Consider the following 14,361-nt stretch of genomic DNA (forward strand, 5'->3'; position numbering starts at 1 on the left):
CAGGCTCCACAACAGTTTCATGCTTGAGCCAGCAATATTCTATTACAGTTTATTCAAGTGGTTACAGAAAATATTATTGTCACGGACGCCTTTCTCAGGTACTTGGAACCACATCCTTTCAGTGTGTACTCATGATACAGTTGTTAATAAACACCTAAGCATCCAGTGGCACACTCAAGGACTTACAGTGGCACTAATTTCTTTGGCTTGCTTTTTGAGAGTGACAATGATTTTCTTAGGTTTCCAGCCTGTAATTCAAAGACACTCCTGTCTGCCCAGCTAATGAAGTGAAAACAACTCTATCTGTAATGCACTAGTTCTTTCCTGAGTAACATGCTATCAAGAGACGCTCTGAGGCTTGGACAACTTTAAACATGACAGCCATTTATATTTAGAATTTTCAAATTAAACAGCATAAAGGAAATGAAATAAAATGAAAATTGACGGTACTTGGAAAGCATCTAGTAGATTTGTTCATGTTATTGGAGGGCTTTGGTACAGAGACAGATAGACTAAATAGAAATCTTACCAGCATCCCCTGATAGAAATCACAGACTGACAGTTCAGCCTATCATTTTGTAGACGATTCTCAGAGAAGTGTTTTCTTTGCAGCTGAGAAGACAGAAACACATTATGCATGCCTAAAGTCAACACAAGGAAACAGAGCCCCACAAAACATATTTAATATAGGTTTGATTTCCTGTGGAATGCTTTCCAGATGTTCTCTCAAACAGGCCTCTAAAAAATGATGTGAGGTAATTTTTTTTGCAAACAGAAAGAGAAAATTCTGGTTTATGTCACTGCATCTGAGAATCGCTGTTCTAATTCTTTTTTGCATTACCTTGGGCTCAGGATTTGCACTGTATTTTTCAAAATTTGTTTTCTTGCACAAAAGGTTAGTAGTATAAAAATATTTATATTACCTAATTGCAGATAAATTATACTTGGTTAGTATCACATTTGAGCTTAGTAATTTTCTTTAAACCCAAAGGAGTCCTCATATATTAAATTAAAATTACTCTCGTGCACAATCTTGGGTAACTTAGAAGATTTAACTAACATTGATAAACTACGAGATTAGTGTTTTGTTAAGTTCTTTTGATTTTGTGTAGCAGACATTGTGTAAAGAGATCTAACAGGTCTCTAGCAGATGACATGAGCAAGGGGAAAGGATAATATTAACAGAAAATCGTATATGACTTTATTTTGCTTATATTTTGCTGTAAAAATATAATAATAGGATATGGGTATGGAGTATGTTTACTTTAGAGCACTTGTTACTTGGAAAAATGAGGTTTGTTAGCAGAAAAATAGAATATTTGTACTGTTAGTTTTAAAATATAGATAGGCATAAATGGAAATATTTTTGATTTTGCATGACTGAATTTCTAATAGTTAGGTCTCCATTATCTGGGGTACTAGATGTCTAGAAGGCCCCTGGTAAACAAAAAGCCTGGATAACATAGGTACTGGCAGATATGGTGGGAGCGTGTTACAGACAATCAGCTAGCCAGTTTGGGTCGGCTGGAGGATCCAGCTTCGGTGGACTGTCGTGTCTGTGCCTGATGCTCTGAACAAGCATTTGTGATGCTAAGAGGCGTCTGAATGAATCTTGTGTGGTCTCTGGTTGTTTCTGTATCCAGTTATTCCACAATCCAAATAGGCTGCCTGTATGTAATCGGGGATTGTCTGTATTTTGCTTCCAGATGAACAGCATAATTTTTAGAGATAAATTGAATCCAGAATCAAATATTTGCGTGTGTTTTGGCTGCCAGTCATTTAAAATAACAAAACAGAAGCAAAACTAGATAAAACCCATCTTTTTTCGGTTAGTAGCTGGTGTTTGTTGTCTAAGATCATGTAATGGTTTCTGCCAGTGTTGCAAATGATTTTGGTCTGCTCATGTGAGAGAAACTGCTTTCAATATTCTGGTCTTGGGAGCAAAACAGTCGACCGTCAGATCTTTACTTTTTTACCCTTCCTTCCTACTTCCCAAAAGGTACAAATGCTGAGCTGTGTGTCAGGGTGCAGCGTGGACCAGGGACTCCCTGGGGACCCCCCTGGGACAGGCAGGGCAGGACCTTTCAGGCAGGGCTCATCCCACCACCCCAGCCAGGGAGCAGGGCAGCCGGGGGCAGCCCCAGGCATCGGGCACCTCCCTGGGGACAGGCTGGGGTATTGGCCCATGGGTGGACCTGGCTCAGGGGGGCCCATGGCTGGGCAGGGCAGGGCTGTGGAGGGCTGGAGGCCGAGGTCCTGCAGCATTGCTGGGGCAGGGACTGAGGCCTGGAGAGGCTGGAATGGGGTCCTGGGCCATAGGCTGGGTAGGGGAGGCGCCGGGGGTGACCAGGGACATTAGTGCCCTCAGGGCCTGGACTCTGTCATTGTTTGAGAAGGAGGGTAGCAACCAAAGGAAAAACTAACCTTTCTGCAGAAGAAAATTAATGGAGTTGCTGTTGAATAAATGTATGTGAAAATGACCATTTTAAAAAAAACTGTCAAAATTTATAGTTGCTCACAGGTGGTCAATAGTGTGTGTACATCACTAAGGAGGTATGAGAATGTATTAGTATTACACAGCTCTAGTGTCTTAAAAAAAAAGTCAAAGCCATATTAGTTGCTGCGGTGTGTGTGTGGGGGGGGTTATCTCTTGTGATGGAGCTGCTCAGAGGCTTTTTTGGGCTCACTGGTTGATATAGTTTCTTATGTAGCCTTTGCCTTGTTTTCTCACCGCTCACTCACTGTGTGTTTATGAAACAAAGAGAAAATGAAACGCTTCTCCAACAATGAAGCTGTTACTTTGGCCACATACCAACCCCTCTTGCCACTATTGCATTCCAGCAGAAATAGCACCAACCAAGCTATATGGGAGCTATTTATACCTACAGAGGAGCGTACACCATTTGACCCCCACAAAAGAAGAACAAGTATTTTGGCTTGGTTTTTTTTTCTATAATGGTGTCATTTATCACTATGACACGTACTCATTGACTTAGCCTGCATTTTTTCAGTGTCAGATTTATAATTCTTTTCTGGTTTGAATATTGATGCAGCACTTCCCTTACGTGACTGTACTGTGTCTGCCAAATGGTGTCTAGACGCTAGAGCAGCTTTGACTAATTAGTGTAGTCACCCCAGTCACTCAGCTTTGGCATTTATGTACTCTTGATGTTACTGCTGTTGAGCCGTAAATAGGTGCCTAAATACAAGCAGTAATGTAAAGAGAGGTGGCAGTGATCATGTCCAGGCTTCACCTAACATCACCAAGGTGAGTGCAGGGTACAGCAGCCATCATTCCCTGTGTCCATGGTTAGGGCACATAGTTATAACCACTCGCTTGGACATGACAGCATACGTGTGTGGAGTCAGCGGGAGATCCGGCTTCAATGTCTGTCTTGGTCTCAAGATCACCAATGCAAAGGCAAGTCTAAGAGAGATTTCTCTCTCTCGAGGCTCAGCCACTGTGTACCAGCAAATGAAGATGCATACAGCCAGAGAGAAATCAACATCTGCTAGTCCAGCGGTAGGGGTACTTCTTAGGGAGGACTCATATGGCTGGTTTGTAGAGTTGCTTTCCAATAGGCTGTGCTTTACACCAGATCCAAAACTAAAAATGCAGTTTTAGAAATTTTCTGCAACTTCATAATTTGTGTCATGCTTTTAAATATTACACCAGTACTGAAGGTGAGTTGACCAACTTTAGAGAGGGAGAACTGATAAATATCAAAGATAACTTCAGAACATCAAAGAAGTTTTACAAAACCTTGAGAATAAAATATAGTGAAAACCTAATCAATGTTGCCTACGCCACAGGGTGTGCTAATATAAAATTAAATTGCCTCAAAAATTATATGCAGATTAAACACAATACTGCTATTAACAAAGCTTATTTGTAAGCAAAATTTGAAAGTTTTGATTTATCCTGCTGAGTATTTGAAGAACCACTATCAAAAGGAAAACAAATTAACTGTGTTTTCTTTGTATTTTTAACTGTTACAAATGATTTTACTGGTGCTAATACAACGCATTAGAGAATAGTGAGTTTGGGATTTTTTTCTCTTCTTCTCGGAAAGACTGTTTGTGGTTTGAGCAGATTTTCTTTGAATTTGCCAATAGGATTATTCTTATTTTTTCAGTTAGTGGTATACAAAATATTTAAAGTAAGCTTTCCAGAGGATCTGCAGTTTACTTTGAGGAGATTTTCCAGGGCTAAGATAAGATTCATTTAATTTATGGGGGTTTTGCCCTACAAAGAGAAGATTTTTTCTTTTCTTCCTGGGAAGATTTCTGGGTAGTTCTCTTCAGTTCCTTTTTTTTTTTTTTTTTTTTTTTTATGCAAGGGAAAGGAAAAAATCATTAATGCTGCTGTGCACAGAGAGGATTTGTGATTCTTCAACAGAAAAAGAAATTAATAGTTCCTTTTAAATGTGGTCCTGCTGCATGTTGTGTACAATCAATATAAAACTGCCTGGCTAACGAGCCATCTGTCAAATAGATACATATATGTACATTGCACATGTTAAATTGTGCACTCTTGAAGGCATTCATGTTGCGAGCTCTGTTTGTTCTCTAGATTACCAAACTGCTCATTCATGGGTTAGACACTTACCCACAAGTTTACTACCTACAAGTTGCTTCCAGCTGAAGGAACACTAAGTTAACATATGTTTTATAGGGCTGCTATCATCTGATTGGTCTTTTTCAGCATCCCTGAAAGGATTGTCTCTTTCACCCAAACAGTTCTTGATATCATGTGCAATACTTTAGGGTAAATGATTCTTTGGTTCCTAATGAGGCTAATTTGTCTCTCTCGAGAAATAGCAGTACCACTGTTTTGGTATTGCTGGTGAGCACACTTTCATCAGTGCCAGTCTACTGGAAATGTTTGGGGCTAGATCTTCAGTGAGTGTTAATCAGCGGATCTTCGCTGAAAATAATGGAGTTTGTCTCTGTTTTTATTGGCTGGCCTTAACTTTATCTCCAGTGGAAATGAATCCACATAAATTCCAGGCATAGTTAACAGCTCAGGACAGAGTGAGAACTTTGATAGTATGAAGTTTGGGTGACTCACTAGGGAGTAGGATATGATCATGTCCAGTAATACTTGGACCAGAGCTATCTCAACTTTACATGGCTTATGAAAACTTAAATGTGCAGCATTGTCAGATCATTACCTTTTATGACCACAAAAATTCTTCAGAAATTAACATAGAAATCAAGCTATATGCAAAAGGGACCAGCAGAGCAATTTTTAGCCTCCTTTAGGGTTTACAACAAATAATTTCTTTAAGCAGACTGCGTAGTAAATGACTGGTGTTATTCCATAGTTATCAGTCCTTAAAAACATTTAGAGATGAGGAATGTATTAAATGATCTCTGGACCAATGCACCTAATAATCTAAGGGAGAACTGCACATTTAAGAATGATGAAATGATAGCAAGAAATGTTTTCAGGATTATCAAGATGCTGATCGTATAATTGCATCTCCAAAAAGATTTATTTATGGTCACATAAATAATGAAGATTAAATCTGAGGAGCTACTTTGTTTTAGAAGCGTAAAAATACTGCACATACAGCAGGCTTGCTCTTTCTATCACAGCAAAGGTTTTTCATACTAGATAAATGTCATAGGCTTTCTTCTGTCCTAAACCAAACTTCATCCAGGTATTAGTAGAATTTGTAAAAACCTTAGAAACTATCTACTGTCTTTGTTCCCGATTGCTTAGAAGGCTGGATCTGAGTCACTATCTTGATTATTGGCTTGAGAGAGGAATCACTGCAGTGTCATAGGGTTTCCTTGCCCAGATTTTCTTCACAGTGCTGCTATTTATCTCTTCTCATGCCTTGGAATCCATTTCTTCTCACCCTTTCCCCTGGTATGTACAGTATATATTTACCAGCAAAGTAGAGATTTTATGGAAATTTAGAAATTTACATATACATATAGGGCATCTGGAAGGATTGTTAGAAAGCTTGACTTTTTAAAGCTATTGTAGGCAACTGGGTCCATCTCAAGGTTAAATGGTTAAATAAGGGAAGGGAGGGAATGAGAAACTCACAGTTGACAATGGTTTAAAGGCAACCATGGGTTTGCTGGTGTCAGTACAGTTAGTGAGGGATGGGACTGAAAAGAGGTCATGAGAATAGCTCAGATAAATTCAGGTACGGTTTGTACACAGTCTATTTATAGGATGTTTTCTCAAACTAAGCCTGTGTACCTTTTGAAGTTTGCCCATCGCTACTTTCAGGCCAATTAATGATGTGCATCCAATCCCATTCTGAGATAGGTAAAACAATAAAGGAAACAAAGATAATTAGTCTCTGGAGCATGTAAACAAATAAACTAAATCACTTGCAAATCACTTGTTTCTGCTAACTTTTGTGTTTTCATTGCAAAGCTGAAAAAGAGCATTTATATTGCAAATCTACATAATGCTAGAGCAGTGCTGAAAATGCATAGATTATACTATTCTGTTTTTGAGAGGGCTTTGCAAAGATTAGGCACCTGATCCTGAAGCATCACTGTGAGTTGTTGTACGCAAAAGAACATTTTCATCCCTTTTTCACAGAAGAGAAGAACCGAAGTAGGGAGGTTAAATGATTTTGTTAATGGAGATAAAGGTCTAAATGACACTTTATAAATAAACAAAAATCACTACTCCAAGTTTACAAGTCTAAGTGAAAGCACTAGTGGAGCTGAGGAGAGCAGGCCAAGATGGGCAGGAGAGTGGCTGTAGGATGTGGGACCTTGACCCCACCTCAGTGATGCCTCTCAAATTTTATAGACCTGAATGGGAGCTTTATGCGGCCTTTAAAGTGGAAATAACCAGAAGAATTCCTGAGTGCTAGTCCTTTTTGGTTTTTGTTTTGTTTTCCAGCATAGTAGTAATCTGTTAATTGCAATACAGCTTCACTCCTAGTCTTAAAGCACTTTCTGCACGTAAGCAGTGCTCTCCCCTTCTTGGAAATGGGGTAACAGGTAAGGGAAGATAATGCGTCCATTCAGCAGCAGAACTCGATGCAGAGCACACATTCCCTTCTTCTCAGCCCTGGGCTCAATACTGTAGACTTTGGATAAATGCACATTTTAAAAGAGCAAATAGTACCGTGGCACTGGGGGACTGTGGAAACCATGCTGCCTGGATCTGCCTGCTGCCCCAGTTCAGCCAGCTGCTTCTGCAGGCCAGTCCAGAGCAGGGGAAGCCCATTTTCTGGACACTCAGGGCAGTATCAAAGCAGGTACTGCCTCAAGTCATGTAGTAAGAGGACTCTGTGAGCCCAAACATACGGTTTTGTGCAATCAATAAAACAGCAGAAACTGTGTTCTGAATCTCTAGAGTGACAGATCCCAGTTAGAGTTCAGATCCAGGCAAAATGACTGCTCATGATAAAATCGCTCTTTGTCTTTTTTCTTTTTTGGCATGAAAATGCAGGGCATTTCTTTTAGTAAAGAGCAGGCATTTCCCTGTTATTCTGTCCCTTTTTACTGTTTTCTGACACTTTTTTGTTCTGACTTAAAAAAAGGATTGTGGAGAGAGATACATCTTAGAAAGAAACTCTCATCATCCAAAATGTGTCCAGTATGCATTTAAGTTAAAGAATATTAAGCCTTGTCCAAAAATAAAAAGAGTGTAAAAGGTAAGAATGCCTTCAGGCTTGATTTTAAAGATACACATTTTTCTTCATGTTGCAGATCTCGCCTTGCAGATTTCTTCACAAACTGCCAGCCTGAGTCACGGTCTGTTAGTAGCTGTCTGAAGGAGAACTATGCTGACTGCCTCCTCGCTTACTCGGGGCTTATTGGTAAGAAGTCAGGGAAAGGTGGGGGCTTGCTCGGTCTACGAAAAACACCCAAACTATATTTTGAAGGCCCACACGAAATAAAAACTGTGGACTATGATACTGTGCAATATGATACTGGTCAAAATTCTCTGCTTAAGGGTACTGGCCCTGTTCTACCTTACAGAAATTCCTGGGGTAAATTTGTCCGTCGTAAGGAAATTAAGAATAGAAGAGAAGGACAGAAAGGTGCTTGAATTTGAAAAAAATTCAAGCGTACAAAGTAAAGCTTATTAAGAGGGTTGAATTTGGACAGGACCGTGAAGTAGGAAGTTAAAAAGAACTGCAGCTTGGTTGGTTTTGGAGCTGTTGTCACAAGGTTGGGTAAATACCTCTTGGTCTTCAGGGAAAGTTTGCAGGACATTTGAGGAATGAGGCAATAGACCAACCTAGCCTTGTTTCACTTCCTGCTACTGTTCTTTCCAGGGTGTCCTTCTGTCCACTCTAAATGTTTTCTGAGATGCCTGTCAGTGGGGGTGAACTCAGACCAAATTTATCTTCTGAAATCCTCTTCCCTCCCCACAGAATTAATTTTCTTTGCTGCCACCTTACTGACCGTCAGCAGGCATAAGGATGCCTTTATGCAAGCCAGATTCCATGTACCACACACGGTATTTGATTCCTGAAAGAGATCATCTCAGGAAGGTGAACTTGTAGAAAAACCGTGGTTAAGCAATAAAGAATAAGTGAATGTCAAAACTCTGAAACAAACAAATTTTAAAGGCCACCAGATAAGATGGTTTTAAGCTTGCAGCCTGCACCTGCTGCAATGCAGTAATATCCCCTTCTGTTGGGTGTGAAGGTCCCAGCTGAGGCCCTGAAGCTAATCCTGTTGTTAAATAAATGTCTCTGGAGATAATATCCAAAATAAAATATTTCTAAAATAGGTTGGTTTTGCTGAAAAATGACTGAAAGTTATATTCACTGGCTTATTGTTACAATTCTTATTACTCTAGCACCTAACAAGCGAGGTAAGTCCATGTGGCAACTGGTAAAATAAGATGTGATGGTTTCAAAGGATGTGGTTCTACGACTTAAAAGATTAATACAGTATGCAAAGGGTATAACATATGAACAGTTATGACAGAATGTCATTTGACTCTAAAACAAAGAATTGAATAGCCTTGAAATCTGATCTAGTCAATGAGATTAAGAAATCTAGCTGCTGGCTAGGAGTAACTGTTACTAATAGATACTTCTGGGTAAGAGCTGCCAAGAAGTTCTTGCTGGACCTAGTGAATTTTGCTGGCAGTTTTGTTGGATCCATTTTTCAGTTTAACCCCAAGGATGACCCAGTTCCTATAGTCAGGTGGTTTTGTGTTACTGTGGATGACCATGATGCAAAACACTCAGACATCAGAAATGTGGAATGGATCCCTAAGGAGTTGAAATCAAAAGGAGATCTAATTTTCAAAGGGAAGAATAAACATTTTTCATCCTTCCTGCCAGCCCCTAGACACATGTGAAAAGACAGGAACCGACTAGTGTTATGGGAGTTTTTACTTGGTAGTAATTCCGATAAACCAAGAAAATTACCAACACAAAACTTTGATGTGCTGAAGCTCGATATCAGAAGCTGATATAAAAGTTGAACAAATTATGTGAAGACCATCAAATTTATAAGACACTGAGACAGAAATCATAGGTATGATCTCTCAAATGTCTGCTTTTAATATATATAACACAGGAAGAAGAGATAGATAGGCTGTGGGTAAGAAGCTGTTACAGGTCCATTCATTCATCAGAGCTTCAGGATCTCCAGGTGTTTTAATTAAGATAAAATATTGTTCATTAAAATAAAATATTATTTCATTTAGACATTTCATTAAATATAGCAAAAAATTGCACATTCATAGAGTTCGTTCAGGAAATTGAGGATTCTCTGTGGAAGATACGGTGGATGTGATTCTGCTGTCACATGCAAAGATGTAAATCAGAGTTAACTTCACTGAAATTAGGGGAACCCCACCTGAAATGAATGACTTAAGTGGAAATAGCCAGGCACGTTTTTTGTATGAGGTGCTTTACCAGTTAAATGGAGAACAGTCTATGTTGTGTGCTTTAAGGTTTGCATCAGGGTGTAATATATATAATTTTAGAGATGTGTATTTTACGTGAATTTTGAAAATCTTAATTCATCACTTTAGGCTCCTTGTAGTAATAGAGATAAAATAATTTTTTTTAAAAAAATAAAGGAAAAATATAAAAGTTATTAAATATAGAGTAAGACTGGAGAGATAGCTGTGTTTCAGATTCAGTGCTTTGGTTACAGCCTGGTTAAGCCATCTGTACCTGTCTGCACTCCCACATCATAGGTATTGCTCTAACTGCTGGCTTCAAGATCTCCTTTAGCATTCACTTTCTGACATATTTTCCCTTGTCTTCAGTAAAATCTATCTAATTTCCCTGTGAATAAGCTGGGGTTGCTTTGGGCCAAAGCAACTTCAGCCACATGCCCCTCCTCCTGAACTCACCATGCAGCTCCTCCTTCTTAATTGACCCAAATTTGAGCAACTCTTGGCTGCGTTCAGGTCAATTCTGCTTTTGTCTAAAATATGGAGACCTGGCAGCCTATTATTGACACCGTAACAAAACTTTTTGATACACAGAACACAGAAAACCAAGCATGTCCTATTTTACTGCCAACCACCATGGTTTCCCTGATCCGTTAGTGTCCTTCAGCAGAATTTCCAAGATGCCAGCTAGCGAGGAGGAGGGGGGAAGGGAAGGGGAAGGCACACACATCGCAGGGAAAAAAGAAAATCCACCCCAGGAAACCAAGCATATAATCCGCTTGGGTTCACATCTGCCCCCAGGTTTAAATGACAGACTGATTTTCTACTAGCTGCTCTTTCAGCCACTCTGTTTTTGCTGGATGTACAGTTTGTGTGCTGTGTATACACATTCCTTGTCCTGTCTTTCCTGTCTTCATCAACCCTAATCGTACCTTGGTGTCTGTTACACTTCTAGCCCCTGTCTTGACTTATTTTAATTACCTTATCACCTCTTTGTGGAGAAAGTCTTACCTCAGTGACCTTTTTAATTTCCTCAATACCTTTCTGTTTTTTTAAACCTTCACTAAGCATTTGCTACTTAGCCTTTTTATTTATTTATTTTGAAGCTTACTGTTTTCTTTCCATTTGAAAAATCCTCTTGATTTTCGTTTTCTCTCACTTCTTTTCAGATCATGTCACATGGTTGAAATAGTGTACTGAGCCATCAGACAGCTAATGGACAGATATTTTTGTCTTTTTTATTTTATTTTAACATCATTCCTCTTCGTCTTTATCTACTATCAAGTTTTCATTAATGGTGCAAATGATATTTGCCTATTTTATTACCCTCTCTACCTCTATTTAATGTATTTTGAACTGTACTATTTACTCATGTGCTAACCTCATGTAGAATTAGAGCAATTACTACTGCAACTGTCTGTTAAAAGCTGGAAGCAGATAAAGGTCTGGGATTGCATTCTAATTTAAGAACATCCCAAAACAAAATAAAAGATGGTTTCTGTGAGTTTGGCAGTGGGACTGCATTTGTTTTCACATACATTACTGCCTTTCTCAGGCCATCCCTTAATGTCTGTTCTCCTTTGTCTCCCATGTCATGTATGAAGCAGTTTGCATGTTGATTTGTTCAGTTCCCAGTGCTGCCTGGTGACTGAAAGTCTATTTGACATCATTCTGTGATTTGTGTTATTTCTAATGTTCCTTTTTTTAGCTTGGTGTTTGATAGCCCTTTTCTGTGTGTTATGGCAGACTCTTGGACCTGGGACCTGTGGACTAAATTTTCTCTGCTAGTATACAGTTTGGGCCTCTGATACTTATCCTTCATCTATTCCATCTTCTTAATGACTACTTTGATGTCAGTTTTGAGGAGATGTGATCACATTTCCTTATGATATACAGCCTGTCCTAGAACTGTAGATTGCCAAGTGAGGAACGTATTTCTTGAAACAGCTTTCATCAGTACACGTCTGGAATACCTGCCCCTTTTTATATTTACTTTTTCCTGTTTGGCCAAGCAACTAAAATAAAGGTTCAAACTTCTCGATCCTTAGGGAATTTTGAAATCTCTGACCTGCTGGGGCAATGCCTTCAGCGAGACTACTTGTTTGAATAAGTTGCTGATCATATAACAGTTGCCTGATCCAGATGAGTGATGAACAGTTGCTGTATATCTTTTAGGACATAAAATGCATTATTTGGTTTCATTTCATTCTTGGTAGCCTTGAGTTGACATATAAATGTGAGAGTTTTTACCCAAGAATTTGTAACAGAGTTAGAATGAACCTGTGATTGCAAGTTTTTGACAATGTTTAGGAAACAATCAGTGTACTGAAAAAGTAGTGACCCAGCAAGATTAATAGTGATTTATTACCTGCAAAGAATCTACTGTACTGTTTCATGCATACTGTTTATGTTTTTGCTTTGTTCATTGCCATAACCCACTCTGTTGGCAAGTACCTAATGAGCACCACGGTAGGTTAACACTCCTCCAAGATGTATTAGGGCTCCTTTCAGCATGACTAGCATTCTCCTTGCTCCTGTGTTTCAGAAGTGTTTTTTTCAGACTGGCTGCAGACTCAAGGAGGAAGCTCAGGTCTGGAAGTCTATTTTCAGCCATTTATTTGCAGCTAGAATAAAAATGAGAAAAAAACACAAGCGAGGAACAAAAATTGGATTTTTAGAGTGCAACTGTAAGGACACAGGTCAATTTATGTTTGATTTGGCAGCAAAACCCTTTTAAGAGGTTCCCACCTTCTCCCACTCCATCCCTCCCCTGTGCCACAGTTTTCCACCTGTCAGTTCTGCTGATGCAGCTCTCTGTGGGAATGCGATATAAAACTTTCTGGAGGAAGGGAATGGGTCTACTTGCAGGAGTAATTTTACAGTCCCTAAAGTGGTTGCATTCAAATAGCTGAGGGTGTGAAGTACAACACATTGCTGGGTGTCAGAGGACAAAGGGAGCTAGGAACTGTTTAGTCTGGAAGTTAGAGCCCTGCCATGGGTCTGCATTGTGAATCCAGCTCTGAATACATGACTTACCAAGTGCTGTTTGCTGTCTTCTTCGTATGGAAAGTATTTTTCAGTACACAGGTTGCTCACAGTACTGTACTTTATTCTTTGTTAATAGGCACAGTGATGACACCGAACTACATAGACTCAAATAGTCTCAGCGTTGCCCCGTGGTGTGACTGCAGCAACAGTGGTAACGATATAGATGAATGCCTGAAATTTCTGAATTTCTTCCAGGACAATACATGCCTTAGTGAGTACAAAATTAGATATCTTTAAATGCGTTTTAGCATGTTTTCTGGAATAACTTTACCATTTAATACATTATGATATGCATGTTTCTGCTGTAGGTGTAAGAATTAAACAAACAAGCAAATATGCCTGATACTATGGTTTATGGCCAAGATTGCAAACATGAGAAGCTCTTGGGAAAAAATTCAAATAACAAAGCTGTATCATATAGAAATATGTTTACATCACAGATCATATTCAGACTCTAACAGGCAGGCAGCATCTGTACCAAAAAATTACAACACCTGAGGGGCTTCTGTATAATTTAAGAACTTCATATAAAAAAGACATGTAGTTTATGATATGAAGGATTTGCTGTAGGTAAGTATAAATTGGATTGTGCTTGCACTTTATAGCCAAGTTTCAGGTTTTTTTAGGCTACTTGATCTCAGGTAGCTGTTTTTAATGCAAGTCTGGACAGTACCTATGTTAAAGATTTTGTTAAATTATTGATTTTTTTTTATTTTTCCAGTCAAACTCACTTCCAAATTAGGGACTATTATAAATTTCAGAATGGCTCAGTGGAGCCGATTTTGGCAGGTTCTCCTTTCAAATTTCCTGTCTGCCTGGAGCAGCATAATTGGATGATGTGGAGTGTGCATCAGAGTTTTAATTTCAGATAAATGAGGAGACCAAAAGAGCTTGGCTTCCCTAGACTAGCAGAACAGAAGTTGAAAGGATGCGTGATTGTCCTGAAATTGCATTAGAGGGGTAAGCCCAGGGAGGGAAAAGAGTTACTTAACTTAGAGGACAATGTTGGCACAAGATCAAAAGGGAGATATTTGCCATATATATTTAGGCTCAAAATTGGAAAATTTTAAGCCATTAGACTAAAGTTAAGAAATAGGCCTCCATGAGGAGTTTTGAGGGTAACATTTCATCTAGGTTTTAGAAGTCATATTTCATCAGCTTATAAAAAGAAGCATACTTTGTTGCTTTTTTCAAAAACAGCAAATTAGCTTGGTGATTCAGACTGTCCCATCCAGCCCTAATACTTGAGCTAATGCTAATGCAGGGTTTGGTCTGTATTTTAGTATAGGGTCTGAGAATCTTTATTGGTAGCTTCTCAACAGGCAGCATTGTTTTGAAGACATGGGGAGCTTTGCGTACAAAAAGTGAATGCTTTGAGTTGCTATTTGATACACTATTTATTAGGGTTTGGAAGAATGAATCAATCACTCAAGATCAAAAAAAACCACCAGAAAACA

At 39.0% G+C, this 14,361-nt stretch overlaps 1 protein-coding gene across 2 annotated transcripts in view; it reads left to right on the plus strand.

Annotated features, from left to right (window-relative positions):
* Positions 1-14,361, plus strand: part of GFRA1 (GDNF family receptor alpha 1) — a 140,675-nt gene that overhangs the window by 97,337 nt on the left and 28,977 nt on the right. For both annotated transcript variants that reach the window (XM_086466742.1, XM_009951795.2), the window contains exons 5-6: positions 7,696-7,805; positions 12,981-13,115. In XM_086466742.1, the coding sequence (XP_086322868.1) occupies positions 7,696-7,805; positions 12,981-13,115 (245 nt within the window). The remainder of the gene's footprint in view (positions 1-7,695; positions 7,806-12,980; positions 13,116-14,361) is intronic.

This window comes from Leptosomus discolor, chromosome 6, assembly GCF_034619465.1.
Source record: "Leptosomus discolor isolate bLepDis1 chromosome 6, bLepDis1.hap2, whole genome shotgun sequence".
Lineage (NCBI taxonomy): Eukaryota > Metazoa > Chordata > Aves > Leptosomiformes > Leptosomidae > Leptosomus > Leptosomus discolor.